General features: G+C 41.6%; 2 protein-coding genes across 7 annotated transcripts; one reads left to right on the top strand and one right to left on the bottom strand.

The window, feature by feature from the left end:
* Positions 1 to 413: 413 nt before the first annotated feature.
* Positions 414 to 12,099, bottom strand: FAM162A (family with sequence similarity 162 member A). The gene is made up of 5 exons (XM_029578192.1): positions 11,943 to 12,099; positions 7,258 to 7,395; positions 6,452 to 6,560; positions 5,205 to 5,313; positions 414 to 5,037 (listed from the first exon to the last, which is right to left on the bottom strand). Exons 1-5 carry the CDS (start codon positions 12,001 to 12,003, stop codon positions 4,939 to 4,941), a joined length of 516 nt encoding a protein of 171 aa, XP_029434052.1. The 5' UTR covers positions 12,004 to 12,099; the 3' UTR covers positions 414 to 4,938.
* CCDC58 (coiled-coil domain containing 58) lies at positions 11,651 to 19,293 on the top strand. Of its 6 annotated transcripts, XR_003852805.1 has the most exons (6): positions 12,275 to 12,418; positions 14,006 to 14,131; positions 15,645 to 15,791; positions 17,256 to 17,315; positions 17,600 to 17,674; positions 19,028 to 19,293. XR_003852805.1 is itself a non-coding variant. In XM_029578197.1 (5 exons), exons 2-5 carry the CDS (start codon positions 14,021 to 14,023, stop codon positions 19,073 to 19,075), a joined length of 366 nt encoding a protein of 121 aa, XP_029434057.1. In that variant the 5' UTR covers positions 11,651 to 11,674; positions 14,006 to 14,020; the 3' UTR covers positions 19,076 to 19,293. The 6 variants fall into 6 exon arrangements, 5 of the variants coding, with proteins under 5 accessions (XP_029434057.1, XP_029434056.1, XP_029434053.1 ...); XM_029578197.1 differs by lacking the exons at positions 12,275 to 12,418; positions 17,600 to 17,674 and adding an exon at positions 11,651 to 11,674; XM_029578196.1 differs by lacking the exon at positions 17,600 to 17,674 and having other exon boundaries at positions 12,268 to 12,386.

Raw genomic sequence — 19,293 nt, 5'->3', positions numbered from 1 at the left:
TTGGGAGGGAATGTTCAACTGCAATACAAGCAGAGCTGCCATTCAGTTGAGAATGGGTTTTGACCTTAACTGAGTCCTCACAGGAGGTAGAGTTTTGATGCCAACAGAACCAGCATTACCTATAGTGGAAATCAAATTGTGTATTTTATATTATTCAGTCAGAATTCAGTCAGAATTCACATTTGGCAAATATTCTACAGGAATGGAGACATTTTAATACAGCCAAAGAAGAGTTGTCTGCTATAGGGAAACGGAGAAAATCAGAGCTGGCTCTTAGTGTCACTATAATTAGATATAGCCTTACTCTTTACAATAACTAGTTTATAAGTGTGACATTATACCCTCACTGACATTTTAATACTATTCCAAAGCTTTTTTTTTTTTTTTTAGAAATAAAAAGGTACAAACATTCCTTAAAAGATGAGCAACTATTTTAATTGCAGAGAAAAGCATATACAAAATGGTATAAAGGCATCATACAATTATGACTTCTTACAGGGTCAGACCCTTGTACTACAATATTACTACAGAAAAACTCATGTTTGTGTTTAACTTACTAACATCTGGTGCAAAAGAGTGAATGGCAGTGTATTTATTCTGAATTCATATTAGAGATTTCTTGGTTCTCATGAACTTATTCATTTTTTCACAGCCAAAAAATTATACACAACTTCCCAAGGCCATGGTTTTAGAATTTAGATGTCATTTTTGTGCCTTGCTCCATGATATAGTGGAGTCTGATAGGAACTCAGCCTGAGCTGCTGACCTAGTACTGCTTCTACTAATCCATTCTGCAGCTCACTGAACTGCTCTAGACAGAGAATCAAATCAAGACATCTTCAACAGATTTGCTTCAAATCTTTACAACTTTTTATTCCATAAAAAAAGTTAAAAAAAAATTCTTACATGAACTATAAGAGTCTGGAAATAAAATGGCAGAGTAACAGCAATGTTAGGAATTTTTCCTCAAGTGGAAAATAAATTATAAGCCTTCTCACTCTTTTACATTAGGATTATCTTGAATTTTTGTGGATGCCCTAGGACAAACATCTGACAACCCACAATCTCAGGCTACACAGCATATTTCACATTAACAAAAAGGGCATCAGAAAACCCAGCCAGACCAATAGAACTTGGGGTAGAGGGTGTGTATGTAAGGCTCCAGCCAGCCCTAGATTTCTATGTGGACTAGCTCACAAGTCATGCCAACTAGAATTTAAAAAATATATATCTACAGCAAGCCACATCTCCATCACTGCCTCTGGCAAGGCTTCTTATTTAAAAAAGGAATAGGCAAAGCTTTAAATTATCTATTTTAATAAATACTTCTATATTTTCTATTGCAGTACCCAAATAGTTTAAATTATACTGAATCACACACTATATTAAAATCCACTGATACAGAAGCAGAAATGTTAAATACACTGCATAAGCAGGTAGGTATTTCTTATGGTCACAGATGAGATTATTTTGTTTTTATGTCTCTATTAAGAAAAATTTGTGCTATGTGCTAGTAAACTTTTGTCTCTTTAGTCTTATGCGCACCTTACCCTCGCTCGAGGTGACTCCTCAACGTGGCGTCCCCAAATGCATTAGAATGAAGTATAATGGTCACAGCATTCACAACTGCAACCGTGAAACGTCACAAAACAGTGCAGCGGGCAAGTTATGAATCCCCTCCTGGACACAATGATCCTACAACCACTGCCAAAGGAGGAGGACTTTTTTTTTTTTTAAAAGAAAAAGTTTAAAGTACAGAGGTCTTTGTGTCTCTGATCACAGCCAGGAAGGTTAGCTGTGCTCTAAAAAGGTGAGAACCACAGCCTATCTAGTAACAAATGACACTGCCCAAAATAGGCAGCTCTAAGTACAATTTTAACTTGGTTTAGCTGCTGGTGCATCCTTGCCAAGGGATCAACAACCATCTTCTGCATGTACAGGCTATGCTAATCTCCATTCCTGCTCCCATCACCACCCCAACTCCTAATCGCTTCCTCACCTCCCAACTGGCTCTCTCAACCCCAGAGCCCACAATTATACACTGAGGATGCAAGTAATACTGTCAACTCTTCTCACTCCAAGTATCACATGGAAAGAGTTTAGTGTCCTAAATGAAGATACTAAAACTCTGCTGCAATATTTCACAGACTGCTCCCTTGTCTTGTAATAAATGAAGACAAACACCATATTAAATGCCATTTTTGTTCAAAGAAAATAATTGCTTGGTGTAACAGCTTGCCAATTACCATATTTCAACTAAACAGCTGGGGCATTGTAGTCCGATAGCAGTCATTTTACATTTTTACTTGGCTATACTAAATTAGAATTCAGTTCCTATGGAGCACTTTCAAGGTTAAGCACACCATGCAGGGGTTTCAGCGGCCACTGATGCGCACGGCGATGTGGGAGACCTGGATTCTTTTTCTAGACCTGGCCCCTGTCCTCCACTCCAAGCTGACCAGAGATTCTGCAGCTGTAATGGCCACAGTTGCCAGACAGATGGAGCCCTGGTCATCATGCAATAACAATACCCAGTGGCCAGGCTTTTGGGTCCATGTTAGCTGAGTTCCAGAATCAGCTGCAGCTTGTGGCTCTGGGCCAAGCAAGGAGATACAGAATAAGCATAGTTGCAAACAAAGGTACTATCACCCAACAGAGATCGGTTCCGGCTGAGCTGGAGGCCCAGAAAACTGCTGGGCCAAAGGAAAAAAAAAGGCAAAATCTAACAGCAAGGCAATATATCTTTTGTGTTTTGGTCCTCACTGCTGACAATTTCAAGAGGTGTGCAACAAGTTATACAGAGGAGAAAATCCCAGCAGAAAAGAGACAAACATCCATATTTACATGGAGTAAGAACGTTGCAGAACTGAGGCAACAGGGAGCAGATAGATGGGGTCAGCCTCTCAAAACATGAAACTTAGGTTTGTGGTTTTAGAGAAGAGCCGGCCAAGAATTCAGTTCACAGAACAGAACCATACTATATGCAGGAATCTAATGTTTGGGTTCTTGCCAGCTACTTGTAGCCTGGACTGGCCATTGTTGGACCCTCAGTCTGACCCTGTACAGCAACTTATGTTCTTAGTTTAGTTTTAAAAGTTAGTGACATACCCACAGGATAAAACTAGAGTCCTTCCAGCTCCTCCCATGAGTGCAGAGAAAGAATTAAAAGGTGGATAGAGCGATCCTGAAGCAGAGAACAGCAGGGGTGGAGAGCCAGGGAAAGAGCCATCGCTGGCTGGGTGTGACACACAGAGCAAGGTTAAAGGCGAGCGGCGGAGTACAACACTCATCTAGGCCTAGGCTGCCCTCTCCTTCCTCAGAACAAACTTTTCTCCATTCATTCCTCTCTCTGTGGGGGCTGCACAGACAACACCCCCCCCCCTCCTTTCCATCAACCCATGCCTTCCACTGTCCCCCTTCCCACCCCCACACTGGTACAATCCCCTCTCCTCCACCCACCCAGCAAACCTCTCTCCCTTCTCCACTAGCAGCACTTCTTCCCTGCCTCTCCCGCTGAAGGCTGTGTGTTCAGACAGCTTCAGACTGAGGAGGGAGCAGGGGAGAAGCGCCGCTCTCCTCCTGCTGGGAGGGAGAGGGGCAGATGGAAGAGACCGTCACAGCTGTGAAACAGAAAAGCCCTTGCCCATTTCTGTCCCTCTCCTGAGCTTACAAATAAATCTTCCTGGCAAAAGGAATGACATATGGGAGCTGAAGAAGGACATGGATGGAAATTGGCAGGAGCATAATTAAGAAGCTTCTGATTTTAGATTTTAAACCGATAAACCCTGATAGAACAACCGCTAAGACACCCCCCGACACCAAAAATAACAGATGTTTTATCAGATAAAGACCACATCCCCTCCTTTGTCTACCCTGGCTCCTCACTAACTCCTCCACAGCTGCACAAAAGTATGTATTTGATTCAAGCAGAAAAGGTACCCAACAACAGTACCTGCTCCACAAAAATTACGGAGAAACACTGATATTTTTTATATCCTCAAATTCATTGGAAAATAAATGCTTAAATAGACAATTTATAAACACCTAAAGACAGAAGCTCTGTAAAGAATGTCGAAAAAGGCTTCTTTTGTAACCTATTATGGATGAATGATTTCCGAGAGTATTTGAGCCTATCCTATACACATTTTCTACTATACAAATCGTTACTGCTGGCAGCTTTACTGCAGTTTCTCTTGACACCCTGTGCTCCAGGCCCCCACTGGAAGCCATTTTACTTCATGTACAAATGCAACACTGTCCAAAATGTAGGAAAGGACCAGTCCTGAAACAAAGCATCATCGAGTCCAGCTGGCAATATCACTTCGACTGTTTGTGACCTGAAGAACAAAAGCCACAAAGGCCATAACAGAGTTTCTCAGTGAGTTATGGCAAACGGAATAATTATGGATTATCTTTGGATTTTTGACAGCGAGAAAGTGAGTGAAAGCTAACTCACTAGGAATTTTTCTATGTTCGTACCTACAGATGATGCGGGGATAAGGCCGTGTAACAGCGAAACGCGAGACCCCAGTTTACCAGAGCTGCTCTTTTGTAACAGTCATTTGCTTCTCATTCAAAGCAAAATCGTACTCTGAGATCTGTCAGGGACTTTTCTTCATGGTAGTCTTATGAAAAATGAGAAAAAGTTAGCTTGAGCTTTTTCTGGTTGTCTTAATAAAATTAAAGGGCCAGAGTAAGCTGAAGCAGTTTCTCCCATTCAGTGCCTGAGAAAAATGCTTCATCTCGCTGGTCCTAGGGATGCTATCAATTAAGAGTAATTTCCAACACAGCTCTGGTGTGAAACGGAGTGAACAGAGACAAATGTAACAGGAGCACTGAAAACCCACATCTCGGGTCAAAAGCACGCTGAACATGAAGTTTAAAACCATCTTTTCTTCCTGATTTCTTTCCCCTCCACTGCCTCCCCACTGCGCGTTTTCAGTTCGCTCTGGTTTCCTGTTCCTTCTGAGCCTCGTCTTTCAGGCGAGCTTTCTTCGCTATGTTCCAACCACTCAGGGATTCGTTCCTACCAGCGGCCTATAAAAAGGGGAATAAGAAGCACCACTCATATTTATGGACCACAGCCAAAAAGATTATCCCACCCCCATGGCAAGTACTAGCCCCATCCTCCCAGCTGGAAATACACAGCACAGTGTGGGGGTGCATGGAAGGGGGGGGGGGGCCTGGAGGTTGCAGACACTCACTCTTTTGCCGGAGATGACCATGGCGATGCATCCCATGATGCTGAGGGCAATCATGATATAGCTGATCTTCACACGGACCCGATTCTTGGCGGCATCAATCATCTCAAACCTCAAAAGAAGCAAGAGAAAAACCAGGTTCATCCCCAGCACTGCCCTCCATTGGCTGAGTGAGTACAGTATATTAGGAAAACTACCCACGTGCAACATGGCTCAGAATTGCAGAAAGTACCACATCATGTACAGCTAGGTAAAAATCAAGCTTATGGTTTTCTCTTTGAGGGCGGGAGGTTATTGATTCCCAATACCAGCCAAAAAAAAAGATAAATGAAAATTACTACCCAGGCAAAAAAATGAATAAACCAGGAATTGTCTCTAATTGTGACTCCATGTAAGAAGACTATGCCCGGGTAGCCATTTTGATGCCACTCTCTGTGCAACAGTAAAGCACAGAGTTTGGATTTTAAAATTACTCTACTCTCCAAATCCAAGCTCAAGGCAAGCCACAAATTCAGGTATAGTTAAGTCCGTCCCTGCCCCTCAGGACCTACATTCTAAGTTTGTACCTGAGGCAGTGGAGGCTGAAGGGACTTCTCTGCACTCTGCTCTACCCACCAGGCTACTCCTCCATGCCCGTGCGACTCCCCAGCACAGTTCCCCTGCTTGTTAAACATTACGTGGCTTCTCTTTCCTGCCTAGATGCTCTCAATTTTGCTAAATCCACAAATCTCACTCCTTTTGGCATCTACAGAGCACATTCAATTCTGTCAACCCCCAACATGATGAAAATAAATCATGGGAGGAGGAAGGGAGGCTTCTGGCACCCAGCTAGACTGCCTTACTCTTGGCCCCTACATTACTGAAACTGGATTTAATTTTAAAATCTCAAATTCCTTCACTTTTTCTGAAATATGTATTGGATTGCAAAGTAAAAGCACAAGCTACACAAGGTGCCCGGTGTTTTCTTGTGGTGTATTGTATTATCTGGACAAAGACAAATACTAAGAAATCCTGAGAGAGACCCACATCTCCAAGGTTATTTTTATGAAGGCAGGAGAGAGAAAAATAGTATAAAAGCACTGTCGTGTCACTTTTTGCCATTTTTTTATGTTTCTTCAACATATACTAGAATGGATCTCTGCTCTCACCTGTAGAACTGTTTTTGTGCTGCTCACCAGTGCCCAGGGTTAGATACCACTGGAATACAGCAAAGCTAGCTCGCCAGAAGTCCCAAAACGACCAGCACTTACGAAACAATCTCTGGTATGTCCTCTTCTTTTTTGAAGCGTCCTGACCACAGAAGTATCTTCTTCTCCCATGGAGAGGGTTTGTGTCCTGGCAAGCTGCTGTAAGCATGGCCTAGAGCAAAGGAAATGTCACATCATCAATAGGAAAAACAGAGAGGAGAAATGACAATAAGACAGTTTTCTTCCATTACAGTAGCTAAACAGGCACCATTAGCAAACTCCAATTCTATGTCCAAAATGTCTTTAAGATACTACAATCTGTTTTACCTTGACATAATTCGATGTACAATCAGCTAATTCACAAATCATAGTAACTTTGAAAGTCATGCTGTACACATCCATTTCATAAGAATTGTTCAACATCCCGTTCTCTCTAATTTGTAACTACTTTATTTCAGAATTTATTGATGTGGACAGATGCGAGTAGCCTGGTGGTACCTTGAGTGGATATCCACAGAGTTCTCGGACTACCATATAGGACAATGCTATATTTGTGTATTAAAAACAGAAATGTGAATAGTGTCAAAAATATACAATAAGCATAACGCACAATATAATCAAATAAAGATAAATAAAGTAAATTCCAATGAAAGTGTAATTTTAAAGTGCCCACAGACCATATTGGGGGTGCTCAATCATCCACAGAGCTAGTGCCTATGCAGGCTGTTACAGTAAATGCAGTTACACAATCAAAGTACATTATACTTATGATCTTTTAGCTGAAAAATCATTGAAATTTGTGTTTTTGGGGTAACCGCTGCATCACCAGGAACCAGACAGCATGCCCCAATGAAGTGAGAAATACTCACCAGCATTTTCTGATCTAGGATGATACTGCAGGTTTTTCTCCTGGAACATAGCATAAAAACCTCTTCTCATATTCAGATCCAATGCTCTGCTCATCCTTGGAAAAGAAACATTTCTTTCAAAGAGCCCAAGAGCTTTTCCTGGTGGTAAAAAATAGGGATTTGATTACAGTAATACACTAAATAAGACTGATTAAATTAAGAGGGAAAACCAGATACAAAAACAGCAGCACATCCCTAATGAGGGGTTTGTAGGTCAGTACTTGGATACAGCCCTGATACTGTGGGATCTCTGTTTTACCATTCTGACATGAAAAGAAAGGGCATGCAAATCAGGGCCTCACCACTCTGGAGTTAATCTCATTATCCAGTTAGGGAAGGAGGAGTTACTGTGACTTTCAGAAGGTTACAAGCAAAACAAAGCAGCTAGGCCCAGCACCTTATCTCATCAAAATGTACTGTATCCCAAACAAATACCTCTAGAGTAATGTTGATTTCTCACTCTTAAATAAGCTTTCCCTCCTCAATACTGGATTTATGATACAGAGGACAGATATACAATTGTAATCCCATACTGGTTGCACCTTCACAACTGTTAAGCACTCTGCTGGCAGAAGCATCTGCTTTTTAACATCAATAATTCAAATCCATATCCAAATCCATCATTCATCCTTCCAAGACAGACAAAATAAACAGCACTTCTGAGTGAGTAACAAGAATGTGTTTGTAAAAGAGCTTTGAGGAGAGACACTCCAGGGCAAAGGAGGACAACAAAAATGATGAAAGCGGCTCCAACTCTGAAGAGAGGCTGACAGTTGAAAGGGAACACGCTAGAAGCCTATAAAATCATGAGCGGGGTGGAACAGGTAAGGGACAGTTGTTTATTCTTTCAAGTAATACTAAAACAAGGGGCCGTGCCACGAAATTAACAACCAACAGATTTAAGACAAATCACAGAAAGTACTTTTTCATAGCACAACAACAAGCTATGGAACCAGTTGCCAGGGGACATGGCCGAGGTGATGAGCATAGCAGGGATTTAAAGAGGTTGGGACAAGTTCCTGCAGGAAACAGCCATAAAGCACCACCAAACATGGAAGTCCACAAGGACACGATCTTTTAGCTGAAACATCATTCTGGAATCTTGACCCATGCCCCTCCAAGTCAGCGAAGCTCGCATATGAGGGCTTCAAAACCTGTCATGCAAAATTGTGAACACCTTCCTGTCTAAGGGACTGCTTCCCACAGAATTAAAAAAGCAGTGGTTTGATGACTTCTTAAAAATAAAATAAAAACAAAGCAGACTTCGATCCAGACAAATCAAATAGCTACCAGCCTGCATCTAATATCCCGTGTCTAGAGAAGGTAGCTGAAGAGTAGTGAACATGCAACTAAATGACTGGCTGACAAAGAGAGAAATTGTCTGAACCCTAACCAATCCAGTTTCAGAATAAGACATGGAACAGAGACAGCCCTCACCATCCTGTTGGATCTCTTCAGGTACAGTACCAGAAGCCAGGTGGCAGTCCTAGGATTTCTCAATAGTATTTGACACAGTTGATCATATCCAGCATCCTATCACGACTAGCCGGAATAAGTGGCAAGGTCCTAAACTGATTCAGCTCTTGCCTCTCTGACAGGTAGTAATATCTTGATTTCGCTGTCAAGCCATCACCACCTCGAATCTTGGAATGCAGAGTCCCCCAGGGCTCTATACTATCTCCAGTCCCTTTCAACATATACCTAAAACCACTGGCACAGTTGATCTGAACCTTCAATGTAGAAGCATATATTTATTTAATAAAATTATATACTACATAACAGTGAAAACATCAAGCTCATTCGTCCAATGGATGTGAACTCACAAACAACTATAAAAAAAAAAAGCCAAGTACATGTCTTACAGCCATCCAAGAATGGACTAAAAGCAAACACCATTAAAACAGAACTGAGATTCTGTAGATACAAAACGGGCACAGCCAAGTCTCTGATCTGAAAATTCCATTTGAATCCTATAGGCTCCCACTAAAAACACCGGTAAAAAGCTTCGGAGTCCTGCAAGATTCAGAATTCACCTGCTTCACCTAAACTTTGGAACACCCTACCTAAATTCCTGAGAACCCAACACGATCTAAAAATATTCAAAAAGGACCTAGAAACACTAATGTTCCGCAAATTCTACACTGACCCTCAGACATCTGATCATTCCAACTCTCAACTGAACTCTCAGTTATAAACCTCTTAATACATTCTCTTCCGACCTAATAATGCCCTCTGGACTTGATATGCTTATTTCTGATATTGTTCAAATTGTTTTTTATTGCTGCACAACTGCTAAGAAAATGTATAACGTTCACATTGGTTTTTCTGTTACACAACTGCTAAGAAAAATGTATATTTTTGTAAACCGTTATGAGGGCTCTACCGAATGACGGTATATAAAACTCAACAAATTAATTAATTAATTAATTAATTAACCATGCATCCACAAATCCACATGACAGTACAAAGTTGCCTCTTCAAGCTATGCAGCCTATGACGGCTCTGCCCTTTCATAAAGAAGAACTACCTAATCACCAGCAGTCCATGCAATGGGCTAGATTACTGTAATGCTCAATCAAGGGTCGCACATAAGGTCCTCCATAAGCTCCAGAGGATTCAAAGCTCTGCTGCATGGCTGATAGAAGATTGCAAGCTACAAGACTATATCTCGCTGGCTCTACACAATCTACTCTGGCTCTCAGTCCCCTACAGATCCAAATTCAAAATCCTGATACTAATCTTCAAGGCTCTAAGAAAAGATGGACCAAACTACTTGAGAGAAAGACTTTCTATACATGGCCCAGACCACTAAAGTCCTTATATGGAGCCTGCATTACAATGCCACTGACAAAAGAAATAAAAAGAACAGATACACAACAATGAACTTTTTCAGGAGCAGTACCTGCCTTACAAAACACTCTCCTGGAAGAGCTCTACCAAATAAAGGCCTACTCTCACTTCAAGAAGCATGTAAAAGCTTGGTTTTTCTGTGAGGATTTTAATAGCACTGTCTCCACTTGTGGAAACATGCATTGCACCAAATGAGTGCCTGAACATACTGCTAAATCATAGCATTTGGTTAAAATACTTATATATATTAGTACAAGTTAAACTTATAGTGTTATGTATTTTTCTAAAATAAGCAAATAATAATAATAATATTACTAATAAAACAGAGATTGTCATAATTCCTCTGCATCGCTCCATGGTGAGACCACACCTTAAGTATTGTGTTCAATTCTGGTTGCTGCATCTCAAAAACAATAGCATTACACTGAAGAAGGTGCAGCGAAGGGTGACCAAAATGATAAAGGGGGTGGAACGGCTCCCCTTTGAGGAAAGGCTAAAGAGATTAGGGCTGTTTAGCTTGGAGAAGAAATGGTTGAAGAGGGATATGATGGAGGTCTATAAAATCATGAGAGGACTAGAAGGGGTAAATGTGAAATGGTTACTTACTCTTTCGGCTAATACAAGGACCAGGAAGCACACCATAAAGTTATCAAGTTATCAAGTATCACATTTAAAACAAATAAGAGAAAATTATTTTTCACTTAACACATATGAAGCTCTGGAATTCATTGCCAGATGATATCGATAAGGCAGTGAGCTTATTTGGGTTTAAAAAGGTTTGGACAAGTTCCTGGAGAAGAAGTCCATAAACTGCTATTAGTCATGTTGATTTAGGAAATAGCCACTGCTTATTACCAGCATTAGTAACATGGGATCTATTTAATGCATGGTTACTTGCCAAATACTTGTAAACTGGATTGGCCACTGTTGGAAACAGGATGGTGGCCTTGATGGACCCTTGGTCTGACCCAGTATGGCAATTTATGTTCTTATATTATGCTCCTTATTCTATCCCATGCTGTATAAATTCCAGGATCATATGTCATCACTTCTTGCAACCCACCATGGGCAAATTTCTTATTTAAAAAGACAGGTAATAAATCCAAACAATAAATATATAAATAAATACAAATAAAACATTATTGGCCAGTCAGACTAAAGAAAGCTAATGAGAGTAACAAAAATTAGATCTACTTTATGGGATCTGCCAGATACTTGCAACCTGGATTAGCCACTGTCGGAGGCAGGATACTGGGTTTATGGACCGTGGTCTGACCCAGCACGGCACTTCTTGCCATATATTTTTCTTTTGTTCTCAGATCGCAGGGCAAAAAAATTTTTCAGTAGTAAAAAGTCAAAGGACGAGCAGAAGATGATCAAAGTTCGCTTCTCTTTCCCCGTCTCCACTTTCTGTGCAGGTTCTTAGCGTGTCCGACGCCCCCCCCTCATCCCCCTGGAACTCTGGGGGAAGCTCAGCACGGAAACGGATTAGGGATGAGATGCAGGAGAGCAGGAATAGCGGACCGAGGTAATTGCAGCAAGGGAGGGGCCGGGAGGGTTACTGGAGCCTTCCTCATAACAACTTTCATCCCGGGCTAGGAAAGAGGGGGGGGGGGGGATCCTATATTCCTTCTAGTGCTGGGGCCTTCATCCCCTACTAACAGGTAGAAGAAGTCAGGTCCCAGTGCCTCTCCGGTGGAGCTGGGGGGGGGAGAGCCTCGTGCCGGCCCGCCCCTCTCTCCACGGTCGTCCCTAGGCAATACAAGCACAGCAGTAATTGCCCGCCAGCTCCTTACCAGCCTGTGCGGAGCATTCCGGGTACATCCGGAACAATCGCGCACCCCAAATTCCGACCATCGCCACTGCAATCTAAACTCTCTCGTACCCCGTCTCACGGGGCAGCACAGCCTCCAACGTCAGGCAAGGGGTCTCCGTGACGTCACCAAGTGAGGGCTGCCCCTCATACTGCCTGAGATAGCTTTCCTTCGAAAGTGAAGGTGCAAATGTGCTTAATATATATGTATTCAATGGAAAAGTGTCACCTACAACTTGTTTATTGACCTTTATTACTACTTGGCCAAAGAGAATTAACACGGCAGCCGAACGATTTTATTTAAATTGGATGTTAGTTGTGAGGCGGCTTTAGTTTCCACGCAGGCATCGTGTTTAGCCTCCTCAGCAAAGCGATTGGAAGGTGACGGGGTCCTCCTGCGTTCGCAATATGGCGGCGCCCAATACAGGTGTGAGCTGCGAGGATTTCGCCGAGTTTCAGGTGCGCGGGGGTCATCGCTCGGTTTTTCTGTCGGTGGTAGTCGCAAGCAGAGCAGGAGGCGCCGCGAGCTAGGACGGCGTGTAGTCCCTGTAGCTGCGCACTGAGGGGGAGGGTTATATGTTAGGCTCCGTGCAGCCAGTGACCCTGAATGAGCGGCAGCGGAAGAGAGGTTGAGACAAAGCAGATCCCTGCAGCGTCCACCCGTCTCGTTTCACTGCAGTAGGTTTTCATTTGGAGAAAAAAAAATAAAAGCATAGGTTATGATTGGAGACTTCTATTTTTGTATTAAATATTCCCTACCAGAGCTTAGATTTGCTGGGACCTGTCCCCTCTCAGATGTGCCCTGACATGTGGGGCAAATAGTTGGTCGGGCCATGGCCCCAGTGGCCTCCCCCATTCTGCTGCAAATCTTCAGCTTTCCCATCCTAGGCTCTTGTTTACTTGGCGGAGTAACTGAATGGTACCGCTCATGCTATTTCAATCTTCCGGGTTATATGCACTTGCTAAAAGTTTGCATGCTTTGCAGAACAATACAGACCGCAGGGCTAAATTAGCACAAGTTTTGAATTGGTCAGCAGTAGCTCCAATCATCAAGGAGTTTCCCTTCATTCTTTATATACCATGCTGGCAAACGATATGGGATGTAAATAAAGCTATTTCTAAAAACAATCTGATACTAAATGCTAATAATTGAAGAAAAGTATTTATTTTGGGGAATATCCACGTGGATTTTAAAATGCCATAGAAATACTCTATAACTCTTGAATCACTTTAGGGGAATCACTTATTTACCCCTAAGCGTTACCCTAGTGTGTGAAAAGAAATGAAACTTAATGAAGATATGAGAGCTAAAGGAAGAGCAGAATTGTATCTGATGATCTTAAGGTGGATAAAGTGACAGTAAAAAACAGAAAAATGCTTTGGCTGCATAGGGAGAAAAATGGTCAGCAGAAAAAAGGGAGGTGATATGGACCCTGGTAGACTTCACTTTGAATTCTGTGTACATTTCTGGAGACCTCATCTTCAAAAGGATATAAACAGGATGGTCAGTGGTTTTCATTTTAAAGCATATAGGGATAATGATCTAAACATGTATACCCTAGAAGATAGGGGAGATATGATACAGACATTCAAATATTTCAAAGGTTTCCATTCACATTTGGTGAGCCTTTTTCAGTGTAAATGAGGCTCTAAAATGAGGGGTCATGAGATGAGGTTGAAATATTTCTTTACAGAGAGGGTGGTGAATGTATGGAGCAGCCTCCTGCTGGAAGTGATGGAGATGAAAACAGTATCTGAATTCAAGAAAGCATGGGATAATTATAGGAAATGATGAGAATTACAATGCTAAATTGATTGGGCAGACTGGATGGGCCATATAGTCTTTTTCTGCCGACATGTTTTTTTATGTAAACCCCTACTCGCATTTCTGTGCTAAATCTTTTGTCTTTGACTCAACCATATACAATAATGTCTTTGGCCCATTACTGAGAGGAAAAAACATGATGATTGTAGCAAACCTCAGCCATGCAGTTTTCCATTTTTTGACTTAGTAAAGACTTTTCTTTTTTTCATACATGGTTGCAGGACATACTCAAGTTGATGAGGACAATTGACGATCGGATAGTTCACGAATTAAACACTACTGTCCCTACTGCCTCCTTTGCAGGGAAAATTGATGCCAGCCAAACATGCAAACAGCTTTATGAGTCTGTGAGTACACAAGATACACTACCGCACTCTTTGTTCTGTGTCGTCTTCACCTGCACCTTTTATCTAGCAAGGACCAGCTAAAAATAAACCAGGAAAGTCTGAGAGCAAAATAAAGTTTCCATGTCTTTTTCTACGTAGTGATTAGGGATATGGTTCTCTTACCGTACTGACCGCTAAAAGCGCTGGACACTGCTAGACAATAATTCACTTTCTAAATCAGCTAGTTTTTCATTCCATTGTCTCTTAGTATTAGCAGAAAAATGTTATTTAGATTACATTTTGAGATTGCAGTTTGATTGTGAGCACCTAGAAACAGCACAGATTAGAGGATAGGGCTAGCAATGTTCCAAAAAGAGAGGGTAACCCCAGGACTGACCAGAAAGGAAAAATATGCTAAAGATAAATTCAAAATAAATAAATACAGAAAACTTCTATTGATGAGGAAAAATGTTAAACATTTTCTCACTGCTTACAGTAATAATGTTGATCTGTATTTCTGTTTCTATTCTGTTGACAAACTCCAGGTGTTTCATTTTCTAAGTGATATGGCAAATAGTAATTTTTCACTGTATTAGTAAAGATTCTACATCAGATTAATGTTTCTAAATTAGAGGTTTGTGAGAGTTCAAGGAAGGGAGAACACAATGGGGAATATGGGATCCCTTACAGGCAGGCCGATACAGTACAGTGCACTCCGACGGAGCGCACTGTTAGCCGGCATTTGGACATGCGTTTTGGATGCGCTAGCTTTACCCCTTATTCAGTAAGGGGTAATACCGCGTCCAAAATGCGCGTCCAACCCCCCGAACCTAATAGCGCCCACAACATGCAAATGCATGTTGATGGCCCTATTAGGTATTCCCGCGCGATTCAGAAAGCAAAATGTGCAGCCAAGCCGCACATTTTGCTTTCAGAAATTAGCGCCTACCCAAAGGTAGGCGCTAATTTCTCCGGGCACTGGGAAAGTGCACAGAAAAGCAGTAAAAACTGCTTTTCTGTGCACCCTCCGACTTAATATCATGGCGATATTAAGTCGGAGGTCCTGAAAGTTTAAAAAAGTAAAAAATAAAAAATTTAAAATGGGCCCGCGGCTGGCGGGTCGAAAACCGGACGCTCAATTTTGCCGGCGTCCGGTTTCCGAACCCGTGGCTGTCAGCGGGCTCGAGAACCGACACCAGCAAAACTGAGCGTCCGCTGTCAAACCCGCTGACAGCCACCGCCGGGCCTAATTTTAATAAATTAAAATACTGGAGCGGGCACTCGCCCGCTCTCCCGCATTTTTACTATATCGGCCCGAGGGTGAGCAATTTATTTGCCAGAACCCTGTACCTTTAGCCATCACTTAATGCAATTTTTCTCTGCACTCAGAACTATAAGCTCTGTTTTTTACAGCTTTAAAATACTGCTTCTAGTACCCTTAGCAGACTTCCTTTGCAGATATTGCTGTGGAAGTGCTTTCTCTGCATTGGTTCTTCTACTTGGAGGATGTTCTGAGTTGTTTCTTTTCTTGTAGTTGAGAGAAGCTCATGCCAGTAGAGAGAGAGTCATAAAACACTGCATAGCTCAAACCTCTGCTGTAGTAAATAAACTACGAGAAGAAAGAGAAAAGGACGTTGGAGACTTAGCATTAATAAAACAGCTCAGGAAAGAGCAGACAAAGGTAAGAAGTTAAGTTGTGAGCACTTTACTGAGCTTCAATATCTTAATTTTGGAGGCTGTAATAAGGAAATAGTGTGTGTTGTGTAATATTTAGGATAAAAGTTATCCAAAAAAAAGTATTCTTATCTAAGCTAAAGTGTAGGTTTGCTGCAATACCTCAAGTAAAGCCACATGAAACTCTGAGACAAATTACTCAGTCTTCTCACAACTTAGACAATTCAGCTTCAAAAACAGAATCTGTCTAATAAGAGACTATATATCCGAGAAGTAGCCTGGCTATGCCTATTGTTTTTCTCATGATGGCCCTAGTTGTAGGTTTGTTTTTTGTTTGTTTGTTTGTTTTTTTAGTAAGGACTTTTTCCTGGTCTTCATGAGAAATTAAGATCTCAGTCTGCTGCTGGTGTTTTTGATTTTAGGTTCAGACTGGTCGTGAAACATCTCAGAGAAGTGTAGAAAGTGATAAGTACAGAACATTGTTATCATGCAAATATCCTAAAAATAAACAGCCAGAGGTTCATCAAGTCCCTCTTTCTCCCTGTGTCTCAACTGTTATTGAATAATTCCTTCTCCTGTCTCTTTTGAGTGTTCATGAAATTTGCTACTCTGACACCCACCTCAGAGGAAGAGCAGTATAAATAGGGTGATAGCTTGTCTCCCATGACATGGAGTTGAACAAAGCCAGTCCTGTTTTTTAGCATGGAGATATACTTATGATTTTGATATTGAGGTCCATACTAAAAAGCAGGGCTACGTTTCCCTGCATGGAACGGGGGTAAAACTAGGCCTGGTTCAGCTTGCCCCCCCTGGACATTGAGCTATCTGGTCACGTTAAGTACTAAGGATGTAAGTATCATTTGAAAAGTTAACCGATTAAAGAACTGAAATGTAAATGATTAAACGATAACACAGCCTGCAGAGAAAGAGGAACTCCAAATGTACCCATACACCCCCCCCCCCCTGCTTCTTCCCTCATGTGCCCATGTGTTTCCTGGGCTGGCCAATAGCAGTCCAGCCTGCCCCAATGTGGGGAAAGGGGAATCCAGAAGTCAGATGCAGGCCAACCTGAGCAGGGCTCTGGCTTGCAGCAGCAGATATCAACAGGACTAAATGGAATGATTTTACTTACCACTTAATCATTTAAACGGTTCATATCTCACATCCCTGCTAAGTACAAACGGATGAAATTATAAAGTGCATCAGGATCCTGTTTTGGTGAGATACATAGATAAAAAATTGATAATCATAATTTGTAATTTCTAAAACTGTTGCTTGCTAAATAAGTTGCAACTGCCTAGAAAGGCTGATAGTACAGTCTATAGATTGGAGAGATTTTGTTTATAAACCCATTAATAAGATTTTACATTGTACATCAAAAGCCAAGCTGCAGCATTGAATTAACCTGTGAAGCCTTTATTTAACTTCTGCAACTTCCTGTTACTCTCCCTTCTTGCCTTGATTCCCTCAGTTGAAACTTATGCAGTCTGAGCTGAATGTGGAAGAAGTTGTGAACGACAGAAGCTGGAAGGTACCAAGTCATTTCTGCTTTATGGAAACCCATTAAATGGGGGCAGGGGGTGTCTGAATGATTAAAGCATGGGATGGGGGGGAGGAGGAGGGTGTTAGCCTGGACTCTTACAGTGGATCATCATTTGACCTCCCTGTGCTTCAGTGTAATCTGGTAGCCTCATGTAGTAATAGCCCTTCAGGCACTGGAAGAAACTGCGACACTGTAGTTTTAAAGCTGGTTGGGATCCTACTTGGATAAAAGCAACTGTTTAAAAACACATCATTCTTCTTGTTGTATAACAGTGACAAATGCTAAATGGACAAGCAGAGGAGGAAAGAGACAGTTTCCCCCAGCAGCAACTTAAAATAAACCTCCCTGTAAGTTAGACTGTTCTTAAAGGTTCATTTTGTGAGTTTGCCCGTATGAGAGAACATGACTTGCATTGGGTCTGATTGGTCCGTCATGGTAAGAATGTTAGTGTGACATCATACATGTGGCCCAAGTGGATACCGTTGTGGTCAGTGGAATTTGTGATTTTTCTTTTGACATGTCCGCTCCCAGACTTAATGAAAGAATACATTTCTAGCTTTTGCAAGTTACACTACTTTTCAGCATACCACCTGATGAATGATGTTTAACGTGGGCTCTAATTTAAAACTAAGAGCTCTAGGCCTTTGCACTTTTCCAAAGAGGAAATGGTGCACTGGGGCCTTATTTTGTTGTTCAGCCACAACTTTCCTTATTCATTTCTTTCACTACTTGGATAAATTCAAGTTTGCCATGTTTGGCTCACATAGATTTAGAGAAATAAAGCTCAAGAAGTTGCAGGTTATAGTTTTCATTGAAGTAAGTTAACACATGTAGCTTTTGAGGGTTAAACTTCTTTGCACTGACTTGAAGAAAGGGAGTTTAGCTTTTAAAAACTCATCAGAAATGTTCAAAATTTGGGAAGTCTTACTTGCAGCTCATTTCTAGGCCTTTATTCTGCTTGAAACGTGTAATATATCTCTGTTAACACTTGGTGCACCACAGCACGTGTCTCTCTTTACCAGTGCAATCCATTCTTGCCACTCCAGCATGTAGAAGCAAATGTTCAGAGCTATTTCCATGATTAAATTGTCTAATCTGAAATATTGTCTTCCTGAAAGCAGCTAAAAAGTACGTGGTACAACGCCTGTGCTTTTGGCTGCATTTAAAAAGGGCATTCTCAGGGGTATGTTTAGAGCAGGGGAATACAATGATCTATAGTTGGCATTTTCAAGAGTGTGTGTGCTATTTTACCCCACCACGCTGCCTGCATAAACAGACTTAACAGGAAACAAGTTAGCTACAAATTGCTCACAGTAAAAATTCACACACTTTGCAACGATGCAGGCTACTCAAAATTGCTTCCAAAATGCATAGTAAAATTGGAAGTTAAATTTTAGCTAAAATAAGCAAATGAGGGGAAGTAATGAAAATATAAGATAGTGTGAGAAGTACTTTAGGGGTGTGCAAGGGGAAACAGATCGTTTTGATTTCGGCTTTATTTTTAACTCCAGTTTTATGTGTTGTTTTCAATCCGTACTGAAACCATTAAACACCCAAGAGCACCTCCCTTAACTACCTCCAATACTTATTATGTGCATCCAGTTCCATTTCGCATGGAGAAGATGCTAAGGCACCATGGTAAAAGTGCTCACTGCCCGCAAATCAGAGGTAACGCTTCCCTCTCTTGGTTTTGTTGCCAGGTGTTTAATGAACGCTGCAGGATTCATTACAAGCCTCCAAAGCTTTAATGATGGAAGGGAGCCCGCCAGTAAAGCAGGAGGAGGGATGCTGTTCCGGGCCAGATCCGCAGATGCTGCTCTCATCGTTCGGACCCATGCAGCTGGAGCCGCAACTCCGCTGTTGCAGCAAGAGTTGAAACTCTGCTTGGAACTAAGTAAATCAACTGCTATTTTGTACTTGATCTGTGAAAAGAAATGTTTTATAGGAATTAAAAGTGATTCTCAGA

This window comes from Rhinatrema bivittatum, chromosome 15 (genome assembly GCF_901001135.1).
Source record: "Rhinatrema bivittatum chromosome 15, aRhiBiv1.1, whole genome shotgun sequence".
Classification (NCBI taxonomy): Eukaryota; Metazoa; Chordata; class Amphibia; order Gymnophiona; family Rhinatrematidae; genus Rhinatrema; species Rhinatrema bivittatum.
The sequence above is the reverse complement of the archived record's forward strand: the minus strand, read 5'-3'. Positions and strand labels throughout refer to the sequence as shown.